A 23371-nucleotide genomic window follows, 5' to 3' on the forward strand; every position below is an offset into this window, starting at 1 on the left:
AGGACAACTCCACTCACAGGAGCCTCCAACACCGACCGTCCATGCTATGTCCAGCACGCAGGCTCTCCAGCCTGGAATGGTTTCTGTGTGCTTCCAGGACTTCTGTCCCCAATTGGAACCGTCCAACACACAGGCCATTCTGCAGTGTCCTGCCAGGACACACGGAAGTGTGTCCACCCTGACAGACACTCACTCAATCTCAATCAATCTCTCTCAATCTCTCATGTGCTACACACACCTCCTTTACATAGGTGTAACCACACCCAGGTACCTGTCACATGGCTAGTCAGGTGAGCGTGACATCACCACAGGTCCTTACACACAAAACCATCTTAGGTATTCAAACACGCCTCTTAGGGTGGGTTTGTAGGTGACTGAACCCACCCATCTCTCCAATCACCTGGAAGCCTTCCCAATGTAAACAAACCCCTAAGCAGTAGATCTGCTTGAGCAAAACATACCCAGGCTTCCATCACAGGGCCATCCACCTCTGCGATACATACCATCCATCATTCACATGACCAGTCGCTATGGTACAACATGTTATGAGAAATTAAGGAGGCTGGGGTAGTTAGAGACAGTTGTAGCCCCTGGGCAGCCCCATTAGTCCATGTCAAGAAGAAGGATGGCACAATGAGAATGTGTGTAGATTATAGGCAGATAAACCGCATTACACACAAAGATGCATACCCACTGCCCAGAATAGAAGAGTCATTAGCTGCTTTAAAATCTGCTAACTACTTCTCCACCTTAGACCTCACCAGTGGGTACTGGCAGGTTCCCGTAGCGGAGGAGGACAAGGAAAAGACGGCCTTTACCACGCCGATGGGTCTCTGTGAGTTTAACTACATGCCATTCGGACTGTGCAATGCCCCAGGAACGTTCCAGAGGATGATGGAGTGCTGTCTGGGACACAAGAATTTAGAAACCGTCCTGCTGTACTTGGCCGACGTCATCGTCTTCTCCAAAACCTATGAGGACCATCTGAAGCACCTGGCAGAGGTGTTCGAAGCTCTGTCCAACTTTGGCCTAAAGGTAAAACCGTCCAAATGTCATCTATTAAAGCCCAAAGTGCAGTACCTGGGCCATGTGGTGAGTGCCGAAGGAGTGGCCCCAGACCCTGACAAGGTCACTGTGATCAGAGACTGGCCGAAGCCCAGCAACCTCCATGAAGTCCGGCAGTTCCTTGGGTTGGTAGGCTATTACAGAAGGTTCATCAAGGACTTCACCAAGAAAGCCGCACTGCTACAAGATCTGTTAGTGGGCCAATCCAAGAAGACCAAGGGTAAGAAGACCCCATTCAACTGGGACGATGGATTAGAAAGGTCCTTCACTTGTTTGAAGTTGGCTCTGACGGGAGACAAGGTACTGGCCTACCCTGAATATGACCAACCGTTTGTGCTGTACACAGATGCCAGCAATGTGGGACTGGGAGCCGTGTTGTCCCAGGTCCAGAAAGGCAAGGAAAGGGTCATCGCCTATGCCAGCAGGAAGCTGCGTCCTACCGAGAGGAACCCCAAAAATTACAGTTCCTGTAAGCTGGAGTTCCTCGCCATCGTCTAGGCCATAACAGAAAGATTCAAGCACTACCTGGCTTCAGCAAGATTCACCGTTTTCACGGACAACAATCCGTTGACGCACTTGGACACAGCAAAACTTGGTGCCTTAGAGCAACGGTGGATGGCCAGGTTGTCCAATTATGATTTCACCATCAGATATCGTGCAGGGCACAAGAATGCGAATGCCAATGCCTTGTCCCGGATGCTCAACTTGCCAGAGATGGGAGAAGAGTCCGAGACACTCGAAGAGATAGTTACCAGCTTTCCATCGCCCCAAGGCGGATCAGTGTTCCCATCATGTGAGGGACAGGCGCAAGGACAAGCAGGAGGCCACGCTGAACCCCCTGCCCCACCATGGATGGGCAGAGACCCAGGACAGTGACCCCGCGGTCCGTCGGGTGAAAGAGCTCCTGACGCAGGCAGGTTCACACCCTGGCCCGGATGATCCACAAGAGACACAACAACTGTGGAAGGGGAGAAGCAAGCTGTTTATCTACAATGGTAAGCTGTGCCAAAGAAGCATCGACCCCCGCACCCATGAGTTGGTATGGCAGATAGTAGTCCCAAGGCGAGATGCGCCAATGGTTCTGGAAACGTACCACGATGGAGCAGGAAACTTTGGATGGAGGAAGTTGGAGAGTTTACTTCGTGGAAGGTTCTACTGGATTGGCATGAAGAAAGCCATCGAAAAGTGGTGCAGAGAGTGTGGCCCATGTAGCCTACGCAGGAAGGACCGTGACAGCCAAAGGGCTCCTCTACAGCCCATCATCACCAAACGACCGCTCGGACTGGTCGTGCTAGATCATGTGAAGCTAACACCCAGCCGGTCAGGCTATGTCTATGCCCTAACCATCGTGGACCACTACTCTAGATTTCTTGTAGTTGTGCCTGTCAAAGATCTGACAGCAAGGACAGCAGCCAAAGCCTTCCAGCAGTACTTCTGCAGACCACATGGGTACCCGGAAAAGCTACTGACTGATCAAGGACCAGCCTTTGAAGCGGAAGTGTTCCAGGAATTCTGCAATTTATACGGGTGTAAAAAGATCAGAACGACACCGTATCACCCACAAACCAACGGGATGTGTGAAAAGATGAACCAAGTGGTAATCGACTTACTGAAGACCTTGCCTGTGGAGGAATGGAACTTATGGCCAGCAAAGTTGCACGACTTGGTAGACATATATAACCACATCCCAGTGAATTCCACCAACTGTACCCCAGCATACCTGATGAGAGGAAGATCCAGCAAATTACCTGTTGATCTAGACATGGGGGTCCTAACCCCAGAAGATACCTTGCCAGATGCAGATTGGGATACAGAAAGACAGCAAAGGTATCTGCAATGTACAGGAATGCGTGGAAAGAAGTCTAGCCCAAGCCAGACAAAAACAAGAAAGGGACTACAACTAGCATGCTCCTGCATTTCCCTTGTCACCAGGTGAACAGGTGCTCAAACGGAAAGGGAGACTACATAAACTTGACAACCAATGGGAAGCAGAACCATATACCATCCTGCCATCCAATTTTGGTCTGTCTCATCAGCAAAGATGGAGGAGAAACTTCGACAGCCGTATCCAGAGACCACCTCAAAGTATGCCCTGACAAGTTGAGAAATAGAGAAACAGATCCAAGAACATCTCCACCCGTGGAAGAGGAGGTGATACACACTGTTCTTGGAGATTTTCCATAGTCTTGGACTCAAATAAATCAGGCCATCGTGGTACCTGTTTTGACGTTTCGTCAGCCGAAACCGCCGGAACCAAATGTGATGCCAGATCATCTTAAGCCAAGAGAGACTCTGCACCAACAGATTCCAACAGAGGACGCCATGCCAACAGCCAAATCGGCAAGTCCACCCTCTGCTATTGGCGAATTTGCCATGCCTACAGTTAGTAGAAGCAGTCCTGAGAGCTCCAGAATGCCAGTGCTACCTAGACTCACTAGAAGTGTAGCCTAAAGACAGTGCACCACACCAGCGATAGCAAGCACAGCAGACCCTGTTAGGTCACTAGCAACCCCTGTATTGCGGAGGTCTACACGTAGCACCAAAAATCAAACCCCAATTTGCTACAAATCTTGGAAATATTAATGGTTGCCACTGTTTGTTTGAAAATATCTGTATATATATATATATCTAATATATAATTGCCTAGAATACTACTTCCTGCAATTTGTGCCAACTTCCGTGGCTTTGTCCGGAGCTAATGTCCGGAGCTAATGTCCGGAGCTAATGTCCGGAGATTAATTGCCTAGAATACTACTTCCTGCAATTTGTGCCAACTTCCGTGGCTTTGTCCGGAGCTAATGTCCGGAGCTAATGTGCGGAGATAAGGTCCGGAGCTAATGTCCGGAGCTAATGTCCGGAGCTAATGTCCGGAGCTAATGTTCGGAGATAAGTGACGTCAACAGTGTCCAGTGTCTGATTGGTTGCCGCCTGCTGCGAGCGACCAATCAGAAACGTGCCGTACTGTGACACACTCCGCCCGCCATTTTGGTGTGATTTTTGAATTTTTACCTCACAGCAAGTTTCTACTGCGTGGAGGCGGGCCCAGTGACGTTGCTCTTCAAGCTCCTGCCGAATTTCGTCAAAAAAATGATAATACCATTTACCAAAACTATATATATTTAGTTGTGAAGTGGTTCAGTGACATTTTCACACCAATTTTGAACTTTTGTTTGGTGTTTTCTCCATATACTGCCTATTATTTTTGTTCTTTCTTACTATTATTTATTAATTGTATTATTCTTACATTTGAATAAATAAAGTATATATGGATTCTAGACTCCCGATTCTTTAGAATCGGGCTGCCATCTAGTATATATATATATATATATATATATATATATATATATATATATATATCTTTGTTACAGGTTTAAAATGGACAGTGAACTACTCTAAAACTTCCATTATACTTTTAAAAGGGATCCCTTTGTTTACCCGGGATCCTTGTTGTTTCAAGTTTGCACTCACTGAACTGGGAGTCATGAACTGTGCATGACCAAGACTTTTGCGACATTCAAGTGTCCTCACCTCCCATAAAAGGAAGCACCACTTTTGCACAAGTTGTTTATAGCATTTCAAAATTGTATGTCTTTTGCTAACATGTATTGTTGTTCTTCTTTTCCCAGTCCCGGAGTACTGGATTTAACGGGGGGGGGGGAGTGCGGCGCCCCAGTGTCCTGGTCGTCGCAGTGATGTCATTATCCTTTCAGGGGAGAAGTGATGTCATGTCTGAAGGCAATGAAAGACAACCACATTTAGGTATTACACACATGCAACATGTTCACACTCCAGACCAGAAGGGGGAGTTCTAAGCCTGTTTAGGGTGAGTTCCCCTATTTAACATCCTGATCTGGAGGGAAAAGGGTTCAGTTCCTGTCAGGGAGACAGAAGGAGAGGAGCTCTGCTGGCATGACGTGCTGTAACTCCTGGAAAAATACACTATAAGGTGAACATACTGCAGAGAGAGTGCAGGAAAGCAGGGCACAGGAGAGAAATACCAGAGGGAGATCAGCCAGGAACAAGCTGCTCCTTTCTGAAGCGCAGGAGCCGGTAGCCAGGGACACTGAGGGAGCAACTGTCTCTAAGCCTTGCTCCAGAGACTGGCAGGGCAGTCAATTCCAAGTTGGCTATCCGACCTAAATACCTAAGAAGACACCGTGGCAACTTGTGGGGGTCGGGGCGTCTCTAGGGTCCCTATAAACAAGCCTCAGGCCATCAGTCATATGGGCTTGTCCTATCCACACCATCTGGGGGACAGAGAGGAAGAAATAACATCCGGAACATCTACAAGAGTTGTGAGGACCTTACCGAGAAGCTCAGCAGGGAGGTACTACAACACCCAGGCGCTAGTAGGAAGGCTACTGATTTCCACCTGGATATGGGGACTCTGGAATTGCCTTCAGACCGACCGGACTCTGCCTGCCCTGTCATCTGGCGCTCCGGGCTGAGGATACCATCTGAAGTTTTCAGTTAACAACGTAAAAGACTGCAAACCTGTCTCCTCGTTCTTTACTGCATCTCGCCCATATATAAACTCTTTTACTGGACACCCCTGAGGGCCACAGACCGGGTCAGCCACCATGACATCCCCCGAACCGCAGGACCCGGTGCCGAGTACCCCATTGCCCTACTCTGGGGGCGATCCATGATCTCCCCATCTGTCCCATGATCCTGCCGCCCCATCTGTCTCCATCGTCTCCATCCTGCCCCATCTGTCTCCATCCTGGCCCATATTCCTGCCCCATCTGTCTCCATCCTGCCCCATCTGTCTCCATCCTGACCCATATTCCTGCCCCATCTATCTCCATTCTGCCCCATCTGTCTATCCTGCCCCATATTCCTGCCCCATCTGTCTCCATCCTGCCCCATATTCCTGCCCCATCTGTCTCCATCCTGCCCAATATTCCGGCCCCATCTGTCTCCATCCTGCCCTATATTCCTGCCCCATCTGTCTCCATCCTGCCCCATATTCCTGCCCCATCTGTCTCCATCCTGCCCCATCTGTCTCCATCCTGCCCCATATTCCTGCCCCATCTGTCTCCATTCTGCCCCATCTGTCTCCATCCTGCCCTATATTCCTGCCCCATCTGTCTCCATCCTGCCCCATATTCCTGCCCCATCTGTCTCCATCCTGCCCTATATTCCTGCCCCATCTGTCTCCATCTTGACCCATCTGTCTCCATCCTGCCCCATAGTCCTGCCCCATCTGTCTCCATTCTACCCCCTGTGTCACACATTCTGCCCCGTGTCTCACATTCCTGCCCCTTGTGTTTTCATTTCTGCCCCATGTATCACATTCCTTCCCCGTCTTTTCATTCCTGCCCCGTGTCTCACATTCCTGCCCCGTGTCTCACATTCCTGCCCCGTGTCTCACATTCCTGCCCTGTGTCTCACATTCCTGCCCCATCTCACATTCCTGCCCCCGTGTCTCCATCACGCCCCTGTGTCTCCCATCCTGTCCTCTTGTCGTTATCATGCCCTGGGCTTGCCGCATTCAGTAAAAAAAAAAAACTTTCTCCTTACCTGGCCGGGCTCCAGTGCCGATGTCCATCGCAGGCATTTCAGAGCGGAGTCGCTGGCGAATGACGCCCGTGAGCGCTGACGTTGCTGCCAGCCTCCGATTGGCTGGCGGCTTTAACTGTTGCCTTGTGGGCCCAGACGGGCCCACAAGCAACAGAGGACACCGACGCAGGTTCAGTGTACTGTCTGAAGCCTGCCGTTGAGGCCCAGGCCCGATGGGCAGATGAGATAGGGCCCGGTGCGGGCCCCCTCTGCCCACTGGGCCCCATACGCCAGTCACGGCCGTAATGCCCTGATGGCGGCCCTGGCTGTTAGTAAGGGAAGGCTCACCCCACCGTGTCCTCCACATCTGTGCAAAAGGGTCAGATAAGACATTGATCAAAGTGGCATAGTTTTTTTCTTGACTGTAGAGAGAAAACAAAAAATGTTTTTCCTGTCAGTCTATGAAAATTGGAGCGCACCCAGATATCATCCGAGTGCACGCCAATGTTTTTCACCGACCCATAGACCAGTATTGTAGATTGTGAGTACTCGGATCAAAACCGGACTTGTCTTCTATTTTTTCTGCTGACCACTTGGTCTGAGGAAAAAAATCAGACATGTGCACAGCCCCATAGAATATCATAGGTACGAGTGCTATCCACGTACAAGAAATCGGTGGTGTGCCTGAGCCCCATGTCTGAGACATACACCCTTGCATTGCCATAAGAAAGGACCGGCGTCTGCGTCAGAGTAGAGGAACATGAAGAAGAGGCATGGGGGCAGGGCCGGACTGGCCATCTGGGAATTCTGGCAAATGCCAGAAGGGCCTGTCTGGTTATGGGCTTCCTTGTCTGCTACGTTGTTAACAGAATTGGTGTGCTCAAGAAACCCATACTGTTAAGTGTTGTGATAGAGAACAAAGTTGCTGACTCAGTCACTTAAGCTACTTTCACACTAGCGTCGTGTGACGGATGTTGCAATGCGTCGTTTTGGAGAAAAAATGCATCCTGCAAAGTTGCCCACAGGATGTGTTTTTTTTCTATAGACTTGCATTAGTGACGCATTGCGACGTATTGCCACACGTCGCATCCGTCATGTTTTTGGCGGCAGCGACGCCCAAAAAACGTTCCATGTTTCCATGCGGCCGAAACTCCGCCCCCTCCTCCTCGGAACTCACAATGGGCAGAGGATGCGTTGTAAAAATGCATCCGCTGCCCACGTTGTGCTAATCAATCACAATGTCCGTCGGGCCGACGGTTTGCGACGGCCCGTACCGACAGACTAGTGTGAAAGTAGCCTTAGCCCAGCAGGCCATGGGTATCATTAGACATATTGGTCTTCTAGTAAATCTTCCTTTGCTCCATCCAGGGTAATATTAGTAATATATCCCATCTGGTTCTTGGGGATGGGGACAACATGGGCCTGTGTGATTTCAAATGCCAGGACTAAGTTCCAGCCCCAGTCCACACCTGCATGGGGGGCTACCAGGCATGTTACATGTTCAGTGTATAGTTAGACTGGAGGGTATCTACAGGCTTTATCACAGACCTAGAAATAAATAACATGGGCAATGGAAATAAAAATATCGCATGACCCAGTTTAGTATGATTAAAATACATTCTTGGGAAGTTTTCTAATAGGTGCAAAAAATCCCCAAGTATTTCGAAACAATGAATCTGTGTGTCTTGGGTGCAGAGTGTCTACACTGGCACATGTGCACTGTGGGAGGGTGAGGAAGAGGCTGACACTGGGGAGTGGCTGTGTGGAGACATAAGAAGCTTCCACTTTCCGGAGCGGCCGACACTGCACAATGAGGGCTGCTGTGCTGCTGGTCACGGTGTGCCTGGCAGGGGCGTACGCTCAGCTGGTGTGTGACCACCCTCCGAGAGACTGGTGCAGCACCTGGGAGATTGCTAAAGCCTGTAAGGTAGGACGAGGCGCTGCTCACACACTTTCCTCACACCTGGCACCACTGATTCCAGGAAGTTACATGACTGTTATCCAAGGTTATTAATGGTGTATGATGAGGCACAGAGAGGGCGCTGCTCACCCCTGTCACCACTTATTCCAGGCTTTACTATGTTTCGAGAAGTCTCATTGTTATTAATGGGGCACAGAGGGGTCACTGCTGTATGATGGGGTACACACTTGTTTCTCCTGGAGTGAACAGTCTCCATAGTCAAACTCTTATTTTTAATTAGCCAACTACTATTTGCCATGCTCACATGGTGAGGGTTTGTTTTTTTGTTTTTTAATTCTGCATTCAAAACTGCTCTCTTGGCGGCAGTAAAGGCGCTGCTTTAAAAAAAAAATTAAAAATGGCTGTTTGTCTCTTGTGCATGCTCAAAGTTTAATGCATCCCCTCCCCCCCCCCCCCCCCCAAAAAAAAAAAAAAACAAAAAACAAAATCATGATGCAAGGTCCTTAAGGTCACTGCACCAAAACCTGATGCGTGTTTTTTGCACTTGCCTATTTCCTATGGGTAAAAAAACCAAACACTGCAAGTGACATGTTGCAGCTTGTGGGGGGTGAGCAACATAGAAGTTTTCAAAATCAGTCAGGAAAAAGTGTCTTCTGAAATCACTTTGCTGTACTGTGAGACGCAGCTTAAAATTTGGCATAAAAAGTGTGTGAACACGGCCTTAATGTTTCCCTCCAAACTTCGGAGTTGTCAATTATTTGATAAAACGTGGCCTATGTACTGGGTGTGTGGAATATCACAGATCAGGCGGGTTCACTAGTGGAGTCAAGCTGCATTTTCAGGCGCAGCCCATGGCGCGGTATCTGCTGAGTAATCCCCTCATCTGCTCTTGTTCCTACAACTGCTGTTCTCTTCCTCCTTTCAAGGTGTGTTCATTGTATGCTAGAAATGGCCAGGCAACAGGATTCTCCATGCCAGTACCAATCATGTATGTGTTTCTGCAATTTTTATGTATAGCTTTCTTTTCTCTTTTTTTTTTTTTTTTTTGTGTGTGGGTTCCCTTTTAAAGGGGTTGTCCTGTCCAAATCAGTAAGTCTACAGTCACTGTGTGACTGCAGACTTATTAATCTCCCATGCCCCCCACGTACTGTGCTCTGCTGGGATTTGCCTGTGCAAACCTGTTCTGGCTTCAGAAGTGGAGTACTGTGCTTCCCTGCAAACTGGGACAGGAACCTGTGTGCGCAAGAAGCACACCCATCCACAACAATCAGCACTTCCCTGTTCCTTACCACACGCCTTGGGGTATGTGCACACGTTGCGGATTTGGCTTCGGATTGGCCGCTGCAGATTTGCAGCAGTTTTCCATGCAGCTTAAAGTACCACGTAAACCTATGGAAAATCCGCAGTGCACATGCTGTGGAAAATACAGTGCAGAAACGTATATTTCCCTTCCCTATGACAGCACCGCACATTGAGATAGTATCCGCCCCCAGGAACAGGAAACCTGTAGCAGAGAAGAGGGGTCGGCACCTCTCTCCTCAGTTTTGGTTTTCTGTTCCTTCAGGCGGATGCCTGTATAGAAATACCTTCGGAGGGATCCCCTGTGATGTTGCTGGTCTGGAGACCGAGGTCTGGGGAGGGGGGCTGCAACTGGGCGCGGTGGTGTGTCTGTGATCCCGGCCATGGGGAGCTGTCTGGCTGCGCTCGTCCCCTTCCTGGAGTCCCCAGCGGCTGCTTCGATCAGGAGGCTGGGCCGGGGTGCAGGCGTGCCCATCATGACGATGGCACCGACTGAATGGGTGACTACTTCCGGAAGTGACGTCACACGCCGGAGTGAGAGGGTGTGCTGGACGCTTCCAGGCGGAAGTTGTTCCAGGAGCGCACACACCGCTCCACTCAAAAAAGGCAGCGCACAGTGAGCAGCCTCAAGCATGGTGGACCCCGCTACAGATGGATGCGCACCAGAGGATGACCCACAGCCTGTTGTGGTATTCATGGGTTCGGTGGGTGAGTGCTTTTGTAAGGCGAAGCACACTATTACTGACGGCCCTATCTCATGTTTATATTATAGGGTAGAAGGGCCACCACAAAGCAGAAGAATAGGTTGTGTGCGTTATGCAGGGAAACCCTCCCTAAAAGATAAGAAAAACGGATGTCGGCCACGTATTGAAAAAACAGTAGCCGAAGACTCGCCATCCCTACTCCAGAGCATTAAAACAATCATTAGGGATGAGGTGAATGTCAGTAAAAGAGCAGTTAAAGGAACAAACAATCAGCCCTAAAAACCCATCGCTCCCCATACCTCTTAAAAAAAAAAAAAAAAAAAAAAAAAAAAAAAAAAAACGCCTCCAAAGCTCTGATATAGACTCAGAGGACGAGCTGGGAGAATTAACCCCCTCCGAGATATCAGATCTAGACTCATCGGATGAGGAGTGTGGCCACCCTTATTTCTTATCTGGGAATTGCTAAAATTGGTTAGGTCCACTATGAGGGTTGAAACGCCAAGGGAGCAACGCACTGTACAAGACTCTGTTTAGCAATTTAGAGGGAAAAAAAGTAAGGTTTTTTTCCTTTTCATGAAAGTATCCTAAATCTAATTAAAAGGGAGGAGTGGAAAAAAAACTAACAAAAAGATGTCCGTACCACAGACACTAAAACGCAAATATCCGTTTGACAAGGAAGTTTGTGAAAAATGGGAGAAAACCCCAAGATTAGATGCAGCCATCGCCAGCACATCTAAAGGGATAGCCTTACCATTTGAGGATATGGGTGCCCTAAAAGACCCCCTTGACAAAAAGGCTGATGCCTTCTTAAAATCCACTTGGGAGACGTAAGCGTGGTCATTTAAACCAGGGGTTGCCACCACTTGCACAGCTCGTGCTATGGTCAAGTGGCTGGAGAAATTAACTGAGCAAATTAAAAATAAATGCCCAAGAGAGACTGTTAGAGGCAATACCCTCAATACAGAAAGTGGCAGGTTTTCTAGCGGACGCGTTGGTGGACTCCGTTCGATGTGCCGCCCGTGCATGTGCCCTATCAAACTCGGCGTAGGGCATTATGGCTAAAAAACTGGAACGCAGACTTTCAGTCAAAAGTAAAACTTTGTGCAGTCCCTTATGAGGAGCAGTACCTTTTTGAGAAAACATTAGATGATCTACTGGAAAAAGCCTTGGATAAAAAAAAAAAACAAAACGGTTTCAACTTCCTCTCTTCTTTAAACGTCATTGGGGTGATACTCGCTTGTCCTTTCAAGGATCAGGAAATAGGGGTGGACGATCTGATGATGGGTCCATGCAAGGAAGATCCTGGAGGAAAGGTAAGGGATTCCTCTTCAATAAGCCTCCCCCTAGATCAAACTCAAAACAGCAATGACGCCAGGAATCTGGTGGGAGGAAGGCTCCAACATTTCCTCAATCAATGGGTGGCATTACCTGCCTCTCAATGGATAACAAATTTATTATCCGAGGGCCTGCGACTAAATTTCATCAGGCCCCCGCCACGAACAGTATTCACTCAAGTGGCCAAGAAAAATCAGGCCGCACTAGAGAAAAAATTCAGATCCTTCTACAAACGAAAGTCCTAAAAAAAAAAGTACCACATTCACAAGTGGGACAAGGGTTCTATAGCACTCTTTTCCTTACACCAAACCAGACTGTTCAATGAGAATGATATTCAACCGAAAATCTTTAAACTGGTATATAGCTATACAGGCTACCCCGGAAGTGGATGATTGACTTCTGGGGCGCCTAGGCCGGGGGAGCCGGCGCTGATCCGCGCATGCGCACTACGTAAAAAAAAAAAGCGCACTATTTAAGATTAAATGTTGTCAATGACCGCCATAAATTTAAGAGCAAAAAATAACTGATATTGCAGGAATCATAATGACTTGAATCTTTCCAAATTTTAACTGAACTGTAACTCCAAACCCATAAAACTGACTTATCTTGGTGTTATAATTTTTTTTTTTTTTTTTTTTTTTATTATATACCGCAGTTGGAACCTTGCCATATAATGCACTTAGTGGTGACATTAAAAACTACAACTTGTCTGGCTAAAAAAAAAAGTTCTCGTACAATTAGGTCTTATGTGCACATGTTAAATATTTTTGTTTTTGCACTGGAAAAATCATCTGTAGTGTTGGTAGGATAAATGCTGCTAAGTGTGTGTGACGGTGGCTTTGCAAAAAAAAAAAATCTAACCTGATGAGCAAGAAAATGCTCCACTTCTCCCCATGATCAGCAATTTGACAGAACTAAGGATTACTAGGACATTTTTTGCCTCAATATCTCAATTTCTGAGAATCTCCAGAAACCTGTTTGACAATCCTACTTTTGTTTTTTGCTACACTTCTAAAATGGTGGTTATGCTCATTTCTCAGTTAAGAGGCCAGTGATATCAGTTAAGGCCTCTTTCACACTTCCGTCTTTTTCCGTCACAATCCGTTGTTTTGTGAAAAAAGTTGAACCAGCAAATGGTGCTGCTGGATTTCTTTTTTTTTTTCTCATAGACTTGTATTAGCGACAAATTGTGATGGATGGTCACACGTTTCATCCATCATGTACTAGATCCATCGTAAAATTGCTGTCCGTCGGGCAGAGACAATGCACAGAGGAACTTTTTTTTTTTTTTTGTCAGAAAATCGCTCAGCAACAGATCCTGTTCTGTCTTTGGCTATAATGGAAGCCTATGGACGCAGGATCCATCGCTGACTGTGAAAAGCAGGAATCCAGCGACGGATGCCGTCTTTTCAAACTGAGCATGCGCGGAAGAATTTCCCGTCAGAAATTCTCTCGCGCTCTCTTACTATTGATGCTGCCTATGCAGCATCAATAGTAAAAAGATATATAATGTTAAATAATAAAAAAAATAAATAAAAAAATGGTGATACTCTTACCTTCCGGCGGTCCCCGCAGCCTTCCCGACGCTCGCAATGCTGCCGGCAGCTCCGATTCCCAGTGATGCATAGCGAAATGACCCGATGGCGAAGCAGTCTTGCGAGACCGCTACATCATCACTAGTTGTCTCGCTATGCATCACTGGGAATGGAGCATTGGGAAGGCTGCAGAGGCTGCGCGGGACGTCGGAAGGTAAGGATATCTTATTTATTTATTTTTTTTTTATCATTGGTTCTGTATGCGTTTTGGCAGCGAAAAACCGCAGCGAAGATGCATACATAACTTATGCACATAGCCTTCTAGGATGCACTGGAACCATCAAAAAAAACTGCTCCAGTGCATCCATTTCCTTTTTACAATCGGCAAAGGATCCGTCTTTTCAACATTTTGACGGATTGTGACTGGTTGTTAAAAAAAAACAAAAAAAAAAAACACGGAAGTGTGAAAGAGGTACAAGAGCAAGATGCCTTACTTCATTGCAATCAATGAAGTCTGCAGAATAACAATACACATCATTTGGATTGGTTCCCAAGAAACCACGATTTTGAGAAAAGCCTATAACCTTTTACATTGGGTTTGATTGTCATAGAAAAAAGCAGAGCATTGACAAATGGTTTCTGTAATGCTCATTAATTTTAAAAAGAGAAAAAGTAGACTAAATGAGGGCATCTGTGCCTACAGGCATCCAAAAAACTAATGGAGGTTTTCGGAGATCAAAAAAACCAATTTTTGCTAAGGTACTCCTTGTCTATTTACTTTACCGCAAAGATGTCCAGCCCATCTACCAAATAACAGATGCAGCCAGTCATTGGTTTCCACAGTCTCCTGATATATGCTGCTGAGACCAGCAATTAACCTGGGCACATCATTGCTGCAGCACAGTAAACCCTGTCTGGCAGGGCATGTATTAGGGTTTAAAAACAAAAAAAAACTTTTCAATTTTGGAAACAGCCATGATTCATGGCCTAGTATAACAGGTCATTATCAACCAAATAATTGGGACACCTCCAAGTGCCCTATTTCATTATGTCGTTGGAGGAATAAATAAGTTGTTTTTAATGTTTGCTTAATGTCTGGTCATTGTTTTATATAAATGTATGTCTTAATTTGCAGGTAGAACAACAGTGCATGGAGTACTTATCTCACAACCAGAACAATAAAAATGAGCCGGCTGTACAGGTAGAATTGTATTATGAGAGCCTTTGTGGAGCTTGTCGAAAATTTATTGTCTTGCAACTCTTCCCAACTTGGCTAATGTTAAATGAGATTATGAATGTTACGTTGGTGCCTTATGGAAATGCCCAGGTAAGAATTGATGCCAAAACTTGTGGCTAAATCATATCCTCGATTACAAACTGGTCTATGTATCAATATATTACTTTATTTTTTTCTTACTGAGATGTTTTTCTTGAACAGAAGATTGCACTGCCTTTTTGGTTGTCCCCTTTTGTAGGAGCTTCTTCCAGATTTGCTTGTTTATAGGTCAATATTTTATTGATCAGACAGACTGTGGAAACTGACACTGCGCAGAGATTTAGCAACTTGGTTTGTCTTTCCCAGAAATCAAATGCAATTATCGTGGATGATTCAATTCATTTTGCCACCAGTTTGAAGGTTTGACCTTCCATTTTAATGCCTGAATCTGATGATCCAAATTCATTTGTCTACATCTGGGTCCAGAAAAAATGAAAACACCAAACTGGAGTTTATTTGTTGGAGTGGCGCCCCTAATGTAAGATCCTTGCACCTGGTATCCTACTTATTACCTAGTCTTCTGTTGTTGGTGTCATCTTCTGCAGGCTGTGACCTCCTGACTCGCCCAGCAAACAATGGAGTGATCCAGAAGTCACTACTCCATTGTAAGTATGGGTGTCTGAGAACGAGGCTCTCGTACACTTACTGGAAGTTGGCACGAACAGTCTCAATCTCTCCTTGTAAGTCAGGAGCTACGGTCACAAAAAGGTGGAACAGGAATAGAGCGATGCTGGTAAGGGAAGAAGACAGCGATTGCTAGGCATATTTCTAGGTGCAGGGAACATAGACTTGTAATGCAACTCCAGAGCTGTAAATGTAAGTGACGCTTTAAAGGAGGCCTAGAAAAGTCAGACTTATTCTTAAACAAATGAAATGATTTTTGTGTCTTCTAGGAGAAGAATGTATCTGGAAAATGGGAGTTTACGTGTCAGCATGGACCAGATGAATGCTATGTAAACACAATTGAGGTCTGCATCTTAATGCAAATATTTTACACACAACATGCTGGCCGAGGACCATAATTTACATCCGCCAGTAACGCTATACATACCGTATTTCGGGGGGGGGGGGGGCAGTTACACTGATAATGCCTCAAAATATAGAAATATAGCTAATACTTCAACTGTGCATATAGTCTCATCCAACTAAGTAAAACTCATCTGTGAGACCAGATGGCAGTCTGTCCTTCCTATTCCATACCTCCAAAGAGTCAACTATCACTTTACCCATCACTATGACCAAAACGAAATGAATGCTTCCTACATAAGGAATTTCTATAATGCCATGTAATCAGAATCCATCCACACAGTTGGGAATTTTTCACTAACACAGGCTGAATATAAGTAACTTTTGTCTGTTTTCTGATTGTTATGGCTGTGACTACCACTACAACCTCTAGCACCACAGTATGGGCTGACACCATAAATGTCAACTGGTAAAACTTTTTTTTTTTTTTTTTTTTTGGTTGTATTTGTCTGAACTTTCTCTGTATGTACTTTTATTTTAGGCTTGTGTTATGTATCATCTGAAGGACCTACAAAACTATTTTTTCGTTATTTTCTGCATTGAACAGTCCTCTAATTTGACGAGTGCTTTGGAACCAGTAAGTCAAATTGAAACAGTGTTTTAATATATAGAAAAAATTACTTGTTGGCTTGGTGAACACAGCTCATTCCCTGAGGCATACTTATTTCACCTGAAAGTCACACTCTTTGCAGACCAAGTCATCTGTTTAGAATTTGAGTATGGTAATGCTTAAGGAAGTGATCCTAAAGCAAGACATTTAGGATCAAAATATCTATTTAATGTAGTAATGTAATAGTCCCCATTTAATTTTTTTTTTTTTTTTTTTTATTATAGCATATTGGAAAAACTTAACTTTTTTTTTTTTTTATTGCGTGTTTCCTTCCCATTTAACACTTTATTTGAGAAGCTCAGTGCATGCAATACGCAAACATGACATCGTCGGGAAATAGAGGCTGCGGTCACTGTCGCAGCCTCTGTCCCCATCGTGAAAGTGTCATCAGTGACATGCATTTCCGAGGATGGGCTCGTCTCCGCTGGCATGCATCGGTTGTCAATTATGAGATGCTCAGTATGAGCTCTTCTTATTGTGCAACATTTTCAGTGCACAATGATCATATGCTCCCTTTCTGGCTCTAATTAGAAGTTACAAGCCGAAAAGAGCGCATTATCAGTGCATATTGCAAGGAGAGAACGCAGCGAGCAAAAGTCAGTCCCGCACCCCAATACCTGCACTTAGCATCATATTTGCTGCATCTGTGTTGTAGCATTGACACTATACAAAAATACCTTTTTGACTTTAGAAAAAGTCGATGCCAGGCAGCCACACAATAAGCACTAAACCACAAATCAAGAATTTCGGTCTCTGATCTTACTGCAGTTGGCCTTTAACAGAACTATGAGTAACTGTATTTACGAAAAGAAATAAACTGCCTTTGGGAGAAGACTAGGGACCCTGCAATGACTTGTTTCCACCGCCAGAGACTGTCATGGGGGCAAACCGCATCTGACTAGACTTGTCTGAATCATCAGTGACCACTATTGTATGTAACAAAGGGACAGCTGACCCACAGTGGCAGATAAAGCAAAATCAGAATTATCTAAAGATGTGTTAGTAGACATTTGAGGACACCAAATATAAAACCTCAGTATTACTGTTACTCTATGAAGGGCCCCAAATCAATAAAAAAAAAAAAAAAAAAAAAAAAGTTGTAGCATGATTATTTCACTGCTGACATCTTCTCACTGCAAGTGTTGAGTATGATCAGCCTGACATTCTGCAGCTGATGCCAGGCCACCAAGCTGTTCTCGCCACTGGAAGAGGCCACTGCTGCAGCGAGAACAGTTTAGTAGCCTGGAACTAGTAGTACAATGCCAGGCTGCCAACCTGTGCTCTGCACCACTGCCAGGACCACCTGTCGCAGCTGTACTACAATGCATGACTAGTGATGGAGGGAGATTATAGTTCAGATCGCAGCTTTGGGCTATAATAAAATGGCACCTGACGCCTCCTCCCCCTTTTAGGCGGGAACTGGGCATGTCCAGATCACATCTGTGGCAGTCACTGTGTACGAGATGTAGTCACACTTGCCTGTCTCCTATGGCATGCGGGTCCCGTATTTGCTGTGTAAGCATTCGATCTAAGCAGCATCTTAAAACAACTTTTTAATAAGTACCGTAGTATAAAATGGAGATATTCCCAAGGGAAATAAACATACAAAAAAGTACATATACCAATACTACAAGTGGATAAAGAATCTATATACAGTGGGTACGGAAAGTATTCAGACCCCTTTTAAATTTTTCACTGTTTCATTGCAGCCATCTTGGTAAATTCAAAATGCTGTGTTTTTTTTTTTTTTTTTTCCTCTCAATGTACAATCTGCAACTCATCTTGACTCAAAAAAAAAAAATGTAATTTTTGCAAATTTATTAAAGAAAATCTGAAATATCACATGGTCAAACGTATTCAGACCCTTTGCTCAGTATTGAGTAGAAGCACCCTTTTGAGCTAGTTCAACCATGAGTCTTCTTGGGAATGATGCAACAAGTCTTTCACACCTGGATTGGGTATACCCTGCCATTCTTCTTTGCAGATCCTCTCCAGTCCCATCAGGTTGGATGGTGAACATTGGTGGACAGCCATTTTCAGGTCTCTCCAGAGATGCTCAACTGGGTTTAGGTCAGGGCTCTGGCTGGGCCAGTCAAGAATGGTCAGGGTTGTCCTGAAGCCGCTCCTTTGTTATTTTAGCTGTGTGCTTAGGGTCATTGTCTTGTTGGAAGGTGAACCTTCGGCCAAGTCCAAGGTCCAGAGCACTCTGGAAGACCTTTTCATCCAGGATATCTCTGTACTTGGCCGCATTCATGTTTCCTTCAATAGCAACCAGTCATCCTGTCCCTGCAGCTGAAAAATACCTCCATAGCATGATGCCGACACCACGTTTCACTGTTGGGACTGTATTGGGCAGGTGATGAGCAGTGCCTCGTTTTTCTCCACACATTCCGTTTAAATTATCACCAAAAAGGTCTATCTTCGTAGCATCAGACCAGAGAATCTTATTTCTCATAGTCTGGGAGACATTCATGTGTTTTGAATCAAATTCTATGCAGGCTTTCATATGCTTGAAATGAGAGGCTTCCGTCGGGCCACTCTGCCATAAAGGCCCGACTGGTGGAGGGCTGCAGTGATTGTTGACTTTGTGGAATTTTCTCCCATCTCCCTACTGCATCTCTGGAGCTCAACTACAGTGATCTTGGGGTTCTTCTTTACCTCTCTCACCAAGGCTCTTCTCCCGCGATTGCTCAGTTTGGCTGGATGGCCAGGTCTAGGAAGACTTCTGGTGGTCCCAAACGTCTTCCATTTGAGGATTATGGAGGCCACTGTGCTCTTAGGAACCTTGAGTACTGCATAAATTCTGTTGTAACCTTGGCCAGATCTGTGCCTTGCCACAATTGTCTGAGCTCCTTGGCCAGTTCCTTTGACCTCATTATTCTCATTTCGTCTGATGTGCACTGTGAGGTCTTATACAGACAGGTGTATGCCTTTCCAAATCAAGTCTTGTCAGTTTTAATACAGCTGGGCTCCAATGAAGGAATAGAACCATCTCAAGGAGGATCACAAGAAATGGACAGCATCTGACTTAAATGTGTCTGAAATATCACATGGTCATAAGTATCTGGACCCTATGCTCACTTTTTTCAAATGAACTTTTGAATGTACCAAATGGCTTCAATGAAACTGTGATAAATTTAAATGGGTCTGAATACTTTCCGTAACCACTGTAGGTAATGAACATATTGTACATAAAAAGATGGTTTACATCCTCGTGTCAAAAATGGGTAAGATCTAAAAGTCCATGGTGTCCCACAAGCAGCTGAAGTCAGGTGCAGCCCTTATCTACCCTGTCATGCCCCATGCACATGCTCCCATCCGAACAAGGGCCCTAGTGTAGTTCTGACTATATTGTCCCAAAATAAAGTTCCCTCGAATGTGTATTGAGCTATCAGGGGAGTGTACATGCGGGGCAGGATAAACAAGGCATGTATTGCCCAAAATATACAGAGCAGAGACACATCAGTGTATATAGGACGAAAGGTAATACATGGGGATGTATCTTAAGAGTTCCCCTACACCCCATGTGGAAAATGAGTTGAAAAGCATTTTGTGCATGACTCTTCACACTTGGAAATAAAAACTGCAACTCCATTGGCTGCAGAAAGAATAAAAATGAAGGGCACTGTTAAGATGAAAATGTTGTTAAAGGGACACTGTCACCTGAATTTGGAGGGAACAATCTTCAGCCATGGAGGCGGGGTTTTTGGGTGTTTGATTCACCCTTTCCTTACCCGCTGGCTGCAATATTGGATTGAAGTTCATTCTCTGTCCTCCATAGTACACGCCTGCGCAAGGCAATCTTGCTTTGTGCAGGCATGTACTACGGAGGACAGAGAATGAACTTCAATCCAATATTGCAGCCGGCGGGTAAGGAAAGGGTGAATCAAACACCCAAAAACCCCGCCTCCATGGCTGAAGATTGTTCCCTCCAAATTCAGGTGACAAGTGTCCCTTTAAAATAAATGCTAGAAAAATAAAGGTACGAGGTTTTTTCTTTTATGCGTTAATCTTTAACTTCTCTTCTCTTGTGATTTACTCGTTCCAGTGCCTTGCAGCATATCAGCCAGACCTGTCGACCAAAACTGTTATGGACTGTGTGAATGGCGACCTAGGGAACAAAATTATGCATGAAAATGCCATAAAAACAGATTCACTAAAACCACCACATGCGTATGTGCCATGGGTGGTTATTAATGGGGTAAGTTGTACGTCTGTGGTGATGTAGATGAGCTGTGTTACACAGCAACTTAACAGTTAGTAGCACGTATGGATTTAAAGCTGCAAAATCTTATCTTCTGTTTCCTATCCTCAGTTCAGTATTCTTGATCCAGATGGCTAGGAATGTTGCCTGATGCCCTAAAAAAAAAAAAAAAAAGAAAAAAGAAAAAGCCAGTTTGCATTCTTACTGTTCATTAAAAGTCCTCTCCGTTATTAAGGATAATGGGCTTTTGATTTTCTAGTTTACAACTTTGCCTACATTGCCACCCATGTCGGCAGTTTTCTTGGACAAGAAGGAAGCACTTGCAAGCTTTACTGCTTGCAAACGCTGCTCTGAGTGGCTAAATCTGGGTAGCCTTTGCCCCCCCTGCATTCTGCACCACAATATGGTTAGAGGAAACTTTGCTTCCGCAGAATCAGTGTTAAGTTTGGGCTAGTCACTTGGCTATGCTGCTGGTTTTAAACTGGCAGTCTTCAATTATTCCTGGGGTGAAGAAATCCATCTGGTGGTTCTTGTGTTGGAAGCCTTCAGCTAATATGCCTGTGCTCTGGGGCCGGACTGTAGGCAGGGTCTTATCTTCCTGCTCAAAGACAAAGAAACCAAGGAAAGACATGTCCACAGGCCGCCTCATCATAGAAACAGACGGCTTGTGCTTTGGTGCAACCTGGCGGCAGGTCTTTCAAAGCAGTCTACATGTGCATGCAGGTCATAGAAAGTTAAAATACCTTGATATCTGCAATCAGGGGAAACCTTATCTGTGAATGAGCCGTTTAGATATATGTGTGTGAGACATGTAGATCAGGAGAGCAAGAATGTCATTACATGTTTCGCACTGGTAATAAACACCCATACACTTAAAAGTACCCCTGGAGGCAGATTCTCAGATCTGTGTCCAGCCTATAGATCTTAAAAGCTCGTTTACATTTTAAGAAAAAAAGTGGATTTCTCTGGAGTAAGACATCAAATCGCAGATGCCAAGGTGTCAGTTTCTTCAACTTGGTGTGGTGTGTGTGTGGGATCTGGAGTGGGCCAGTGCTGCAGGCACAGGGCTGGGAGCAGGGGTGTCCCAGCAGTGTGAGGTAGGAGCCACTGATCTCCAGGAGGTGGGCTTCAGGAAAATGGTGCAGATTTAAATCTAATCTTGATGGCTATCATGAAGGCTTTGAATGGGCTCCAAAGTGCCAAGGGCTATTGACCAGTGGCCCAGCACATTTTGGCTTTTCCCACAATGACCACATTGCTGCATGAAGTCTTCATTTAAAGTTCTTCTTACCCCAATGTTTGTTTCCTAATTCTTCAGCCTCTATAAGACTTCCTCGCGTTATACAACATAGATTTGACAGTTCCTCATAATACAAATCTAATTGGAAGAAACATTTTAAAATGTGTGCATCAGCGCTCCAATAAAGTTATTAAATCTGCATATGGGCACACTTTTTGCCTACATGTGCAAATAAACCATATTATAAAAAAAAAAAAACCTTGTATGCTAAAAATAACTGTTTGTCAGAAGCCTGTCTGATGTGGTGTGCTATCCTGGGTTTCACCCGTAGGTATGGTGACATGGTGATTGAGCTGTCCTGGATCCGTGCTAGTGCCGCCCGGTCACGTCTGTTAGCATTAATCTGCAAAAATCTACCATCTTGTGCCTGTGTGACATCACTAAAGCCAGACTTTCCTTCCCAAAGGGAGAGAGTCTGACTGTTCATCCAACACATTTCTGAAGCTTTGATCTGATGAAACAGGTCGAAACCGCAAACGTATTGGATGAACATTTGGACTTTCTCTCGCTTTAGGGAAGGAAAATATCCAGCTTTAGTGATGTCGCACAGGATGGCAGATTTTTGCAGACCAGTGTGAGAACATACGTGACCGGCTGGTACATGGTCTGCGGAGGATCAAGCACGGATCCAGGACAAGTAACTTGCCACTTCCGGGTGGATCTAGGACAGCCGAATCATCCCGTTCCTTAGGGTAAATTATCGTATGGCACGCCACATCAGACCTATAGAAGCACAGGTGGGCTTCTGACACACACCAGTTATATTTGGCGTATATATGAGACTAACCTAATTGTCTTCCAATGTTTTTTATATAACTTGAAATGTTTCATGTTCTTTGTTTCAGAAACACAACGATACACTACAGGATACAGCCATAAGTGCACTGTTCAACCTTGTCTGTGACATGTACACTGTGAGTATTATGCTTATCACAATTCATCCTGTGCATGTGATGTACGACCCTTCTACAGTAGAACACAGCATCACCATTTTATATCACGTTAAGGTAAACCTGACTTATTTCCCGATCCACCATTGGCACGTATCAGGCACTGGCTGTGTGATCTTGGCTCTGTTTCTAAGAAAAGTTTATTTTTAAAAGCCCCATGGAGGAGTAAATGGCCGGGTTGGTCCCTGGTGGCTTCTCCCTGCCTTCTGCCAATCACTGACAGATCTCTCCCTGAGCTCACATGCAGGGAGAGACCAGTCAATCCAGTGCAGAGGCCAGAGAGAAGCCATCAGCGACCTATCTGTCCAACTAGTCTTATCATGCAGCTTGGTCCCTCAGCGGCTTATAAAGTGTTTGACTCTGAAACGCTGCGGCTCTAGATTTGAAGAACTAACAGTAAAAACAATTTGAGTTTGTCAAACTAAACACACCAGGATTCTGGTGTAATTTGCATAAAAAATTATAAATGCAAATATAATGCATGTTGTGAGCCCATGTGTCGGGGGTTCATTTTTTTTTTTTTTTTTTTTTTTTTTGTATATACATGCACACACTTGTCTAGCTAGGGAGTGGGGATTGTCAGGAAAGGGGTGTGGCTTAATATGCCATGCGCACAAAGCCAACTAATGGCTGGTATACTTGGG

At 45.3% G+C, this 23371-nt stretch overlaps 1 protein-coding gene across 2 annotated transcripts in view; it reads left to right on the forward strand.

The window, feature by feature from the left end:
• The first annotated feature begins 8319 nt into the window (after positions 1-8319).
• IFI30 (IFI30 lysosomal thiol reductase) overlaps positions 8320-23371 on the forward strand; it is a 34745-nt gene continuing 19693 nt past the window's right edge. The window contains exons 1-6 of one of the 2 annotated variants that reach the window (XM_069741003.1): positions 8320-8494; positions 14497-14562; positions 15531-15605; positions 16145-16240; positions 20322-20474; positions 22623-22691. In XM_069741003.1, the coding sequence (XP_069597104.1) occupies positions 8378-8494; positions 14497-14562; positions 15531-15605; positions 16145-16240; positions 20322-20474; positions 22623-22691 (576 nt within the window). In that variant the 5' untranslated portion in view covers positions 8320-8377. Of the gene's footprint in view, positions 8495-14496; positions 14689-15530; positions 15606-16144; positions 16241-20321; positions 20475-22622; positions 22692-23371 lie in introns of both variants that reach the window. The other variant, XM_069740995.1, reaches the window with a different exon arrangement.

Source organism: Ranitomeya imitator, chromosome 1 (genome assembly GCF_032444005.1).
Source record: "Ranitomeya imitator isolate aRanImi1 chromosome 1, aRanImi1.pri, whole genome shotgun sequence".
In the NCBI taxonomy this organism is placed as follows: domain Eukaryota; kingdom Metazoa; phylum Chordata; class Amphibia; order Anura; family Dendrobatidae; genus Ranitomeya; species Ranitomeya imitator.